General features: G+C 33.6%; 1 protein-coding gene across 1 annotated transcript; it reads left to right on the top strand.

Annotated features, from left to right (window-relative positions):
- Positions 1-188: 188 nt before the first annotated feature.
- Positions 189-5,205, top strand: LOC134279772 (cell adhesion molecule 2-like; the record flags this gene model as incomplete). Its single annotated transcript, XM_062762172.1, has 5 exons — positions 189-566; positions 2,752-3,057; positions 4,221-4,487; positions 4,692-5,003; positions 5,075-5,205. Coding segments are annotated over 5 exons (1,394 nt in total), but the record flags the coding sequence as incomplete, so codon positions are not given.
- Positions 5,206-5,472: the final 267 nt, after the last annotated feature.

The following is a 5,472-nucleotide window of genomic DNA, read 5'->3' as shown; positions in this document are numbered from 1 at the left end:
ACTATACGCCAATACACCATAGAAGTTTGGGATACTTATTTATTATTTATTGAGACAAATGGAAAAGTCCTTGTGTATCGACATTTGCAAGAACATTATTTTTATTTGTTTCAATCACACTGTCTAATAACAATACGAGGCACTTAAAGATTAATATGTTATTTTGATTTATAAAATATTGCTTCTAGTTTTGTTCTACCCTGCTCTCTCATTAATTCTGAATTTCTTACGCACAAAAACATCGTGTATATTTTCATTATATATTTTAGGTGTAGCAACATTGTCAGTAATGCCGGCATCAGATGTTATTGTTAACCAGACAGTAACGTTTGAGTGTCTGTACGCAAATGGTCAATCAGGAGCTTCCTTCAGTTATGGACAAAGAGGATGTGCGTTTGCATATGATGTGTGTAGTGGATGTCAGTTATTTACTTCACTTGAGTGTCCAAACAACCAGACCTACAGGGTATCATTAACTGTTGATTCTTCCTGGCACAAAGTAACAATGTATTGTGAACCGCCATTTGGGGGTCCGAGAAGCAACACCATCACATTAAATGTCACAAGTGAGTAAGGGTAGGAGTTACATTAAATCTACAATTGAAAAGAAATGGATTCTTTATTCAAGTTAAGAATTTACGCGAGAGTATATGTGAAGATGATAAAGTGGAATATCAAGCTTCATTCTCCTACGGCTTAAAATTTTCTTATGTCAATGTAAACCCGATTAGCAGTGATGTCTAGAAATATGTGTTTGACAATAAACAAGATGAGTAGAAATGATGACATACTCTTTTTATGCACTTGACATGTCTCAAAATTGTAAAAATACACCTTCCTTACAATTAACAGATTTTTACATAGTTTTACTTTCTAGAACTTATTTTCTTAATTTTTTCTGAATTTTAATTAGCATAAAACAATTCTGGATTATTTTCATAAAAGCGAAGACATGTCCTTTTATGTATTGCTTACAAAATCCAAGCTTCTTTTATATTTTCATATTTCATCACGATATTTGACTTTTGCTATTTTTGAAAGCAACTTTTCATGAGAATTTTTAGGTCACCTGAGTAACCCAGGTGACCTATCGCTATCCGTTTTCGTCCGTCGTCGTCCGTCGCCTGTCAACAAATGAACATTTTCAGCTTCTTCTCTGAAACTACTGAACCAATTTCAACCAAATTTTGTATACAGCATTTATGGGTGAAGGGGAACAACAATTGTGAATTTTATGGTCCCCACCCCCATGGGGCCTGAGAGATGAGGCCAAAACTACCAAAATTATTGCAATCTTTAAAAATCTTCTTCTTTACTCCTGGACATCAAGCAGGCAATCTGTTGTCATGAATGTAATGAGCATTGAGTCCTCTAGCACAATTTAGAATTTCATGGCCCCAGGGTCAGGGATTCTGGTGTAAGGTCGGGGCTCTATTGATCATATAATGAAAATGCATTAATTCTTTGAAAATCTTCTTTTCTGCTCCTGGGTATCAAAGAAACTAACTAAATATATAGTTATAATGCAAAAGAGTGCTTTGTTGCAACCACTATTGAAATAACGACCACTATTGAAATAATTATATCAATAGTGGTTGAGAGTGGATTTCAATAGCAAACATAGTTAGTAACCACTATTGAAATACAACCACTATTGAAATAATTATATCAATAGTGGTTGAGAGTGGATTTCAATAGAAAACATAGTTAGTAACCACTATTGAAATACGACCACTATTGAAATAATTATATCAATAATGGTTGGGAGTGCATTTCAATTACAAACATAGGTAAGGCCATAATAAAAATATTCCTAGATTCTCATCCCCGCCCGCCCCGATTTTTACTCCCGCCTCGATTTTTTTTTTATTTTGTTTTTCTTCGTCTTAATTCTGATCGGGATCGGTATTCATCTCCCATTCTACTTTCGCTTTAAATCCCGCGAAAGTCGACATGATTTTGACAGCTGAAAAGATGGTAATTGCTGTAATACATGCGTATATATTTTAAACAATGGTCATTGGTTAAAAAAGATTGGTGATGATATCAAGTAAGAGATAATTGAACCTTTACTATGACTTTTATTCGGGTATTGTAGATAAAATTACAACGATTGACCAGGTCAATAAAAAAATCTGCCAAATTGAAAAAATAAAAAATATAAAATAAAAGCCGCCCGCCCGCCTCGATTTTTGAAAAAATTCGGATGAGAATCTAGCAATTTATTTATTATGGCCTAATAACCACTATTGAAATACGACCACTATTGAAATAATTATTTCAATATTGGGTGAGAGTGCATTTCAATATAATAACCATAGGTTTCAACCACTATTGCAATACGATCACTACTGAAATAATTATTAATTAATTAAATTATTTAAATTAAATAATTAAATTAAAAATTAATCCTTTGAAATCTGCTCTTTAGTATTAATCAACCATTTTATGATAAAATTTGAAAAATTTTGAAATACGTGTCCCCAGGGTCAGTGGTTCCTTTGGGGTGGGGTGCACAACTGGTTTTAAAGTGGAAGTGCATTTTCTCTTTGTTACTCTGATCTACCTTTGGGTATTAAGTAAATACAGTAAACATGCTTAATTTATAATTATGTTAAACAATGTGCCTCTTTCAAAATTGTGAATTGTGAATTTTTCTTGTTTAAAACACGAACCAATTTTAATTGTTTGAAAGTTGTTACACGATACTCAGGTGACCTATAAGGCCCGTGGGTCTCTTGTTATTTACAGTACCTGTAACTACTGTGGTCCTGACCCCGCCTCAATTAATAGTCAACAGGAGTGAGAAGATAACTCTGGCCTGTCAAACAGACTACTGTAACCCACCAGCCAAGATCACGTGGTATGAAGCATCTTCTGACGTCACCAGTCAGGCCACGCCCACAGAAGATACAAATCAGGAGGACCTGGTGAGAACAACCTCAGTATTACAGTTTACTGGCGTGGTAGGAGAGAACGGTCAACAAGTATATTGTGTAGCCAGCAACACTCAGGGACATAGTGTAGAATCCAACAGATATACCATAGACGTGAAATGTGTGTACTAGAATCATATACTTTTAATAATTTCATTGTTTTATTAAAAATCAGAAAACTCAAATTATGAAAAATCAATTTACAATACATAACTTACCATTAAATAAAAAAAATGGGAACAAATCTTTCGCTTTATTAAATTTTGGTAAAGATTCTGTCAATGCGTTTCCTAGAAAAGGAAATATGAAAACATGGAAATTGTTCCATATTATGTTTTTGCAATCTTCTATTACCTAGTTAATTCGAAGGGCCGACAATTTTACACATTTTCCATTGTTGATCTGATTTGTGTATTCTGTTCAAATGAAAAATAAGAGTAGCGGTGATGTTAATTAATTCTATTTTAAGATTTTATAAGTTTCTCTACATAGATGTTGTCTTGAAATCTGTAGTCTTTTTCAAATGAATGTATGTCATACCTTCATCACCTGCATACGGAGTATATATATCTCAGTTGATTTCATACGCAAGAGCATGCTCTACGTATGAACAATTTCTAAAACGAGGCAAATTATTGACAAACAAGTTGATGAAACAAGAATATCAACAGTCTCATTTAAAGTCATCATTTCGTAAGTTCTATGGTCGATACAATGACCTTGTCAGCAAATACAATTTATCATTGAGTCAAATGCTGACTGACGTTTTTCATACCAATTGTTAGTCCATTATTCATACAATAAATTGACGACGGATTTTTTCCGTTATTCCCTGATCATGACAACGAGCACACGGCGGGTGTGACCGGTCGGCAGGGGATGCTCACTCCTCCATGGCACCTAATCCCACCATTGATGTTTCGGAGGGCCGTGTTTGCTCTGCTCTGATTTTGTATATTGTTTAGTGGACTTTGAGATTGAATACTGTTCGTTATCTCCATATATTTCTTTATGAAGATTAAGGATAACAAAAGCTTATCATAAGTAATGTTATCAATATAAAAAAAATGTGTCTTTTTTCATGTTTTGCGCTAACAGCTTAAAAAATTAAAAACAAAATCAACAATTGAACATTTAAACAAATTCTTTGTATTTTAAATAAAATATTATCTCAAATGATGCGTATACTAATGACTGTGACATCTTTTTTTTATTTTAGACCTTTCTCAATGAAAGGATATAAAGGGTGTTCGTGTAATCACTAAAATTCTATGAATCTCATAGATATTTCAGATGTAAAAATCTTACCGGGCAGTATGTTAAAGGTAGTAACTGGGCAAAGCAATGTCTGGATGTACTGTTATACTGAAAATCCAGAAGATCTTGCTGAGTACAGCTGGACTAAGATAAATTCTAGTAATTCCACAGTAGTGTCCACAGGTCAACTTTACGTTATACAGACCGCCACCTTTGAGGATGGGGGTACATATACCTGTAGAGCTTCAAACTCTGTGGGGAATTCCAGCGGTTCTGTTGAAGTTTCAGTACAGTGTAAGTATTAGAGATCTACCGAAGAATCAACTGCCCATACATCATATTTTTTATAAATAATGTTGGACATTTGCAACAATTCCTGTGAATACATTGAATACTTAGCTTTCAACATTGTACTTTTAAATCTAGAACAATATAGTCATTCAAGAAAAGAATTATAATGTTTTAAATCCACCAATGCATATCTTTATTTCATTCTAGATATACCACTTGCGCCGGTATTGGTACATGTTGATTGTAGGTCTACAGAAGCATACGTTATATGGAAGTCGCCCTCCACAAAGGATAATAATAACATACACCATACTCTTCAGCTCAGTGAAAGCAAAAATATGTTTCTAAATGCATCGTTTGAAAAAATGAATAGAACAGATGACATAGAAATAAACAATTTTAAAGTGACCAACCTGAAACCTGGATCGGTCTATATATTTAGAGTTTTGACCTCAAACCACTACGGCATCGCTCTGTCCAATAACCACTCATGTGTAACAGACCCAGACAGGATGGAGGGTATGTACTTTGATCCTCTTTCTAAAAGTTTGGAATTTTTAAACATATAAAATGGCAAACTTATTCCTCAGACACAAATAAGGGCTGTCCTACAGAGCAGATAATTGGAGGGACGTTAGGTGGCGCTGTATTTACCACTATTCTGCTGATTGTTCCCTTTGCATTATGGAAAAGCAGAAAAGGAAAGGAAAATGAAGGTTAGTCCCTGCATTATTCAAAATTTTGTTTATTAATGAAAAAGGTCAAGATAACAAAAAGACTTGATTGTAATTGTCTTCTATTAGATTGGTAAATATTCAGATAAATAAATGTTGTAATTAATATCTAATGTATACCCTGTAAAAATAAGTTACCTGTCTGTTGTTTTTCCAATTTTGTTTTTATTGAAAAAGGTAAAACATAATTAGACAGTTATTGATAAAGAACAAAATACGGTATAAGCAATAATTCGCCGCAAATAATACGATAT

This window comes from Saccostrea cucullata, unplaced genomic scaffold, assembly GCF_032062105.1.
Source record: "Saccostrea cucullata isolate Sc308-1 unplaced genomic scaffold, CSIRO_AGI_Scuc_v1 ctg5966, whole genome shotgun sequence".
In the NCBI taxonomy this organism is placed as follows: Eukaryota; Metazoa; Mollusca; class Bivalvia; order Ostreida; family Ostreidae; genus Saccostrea; species Saccostrea cuccullata.
Note: the sequence above shows the minus strand (reverse complement) of the source record. Positions and strands in the feature narration are given on the sequence as shown.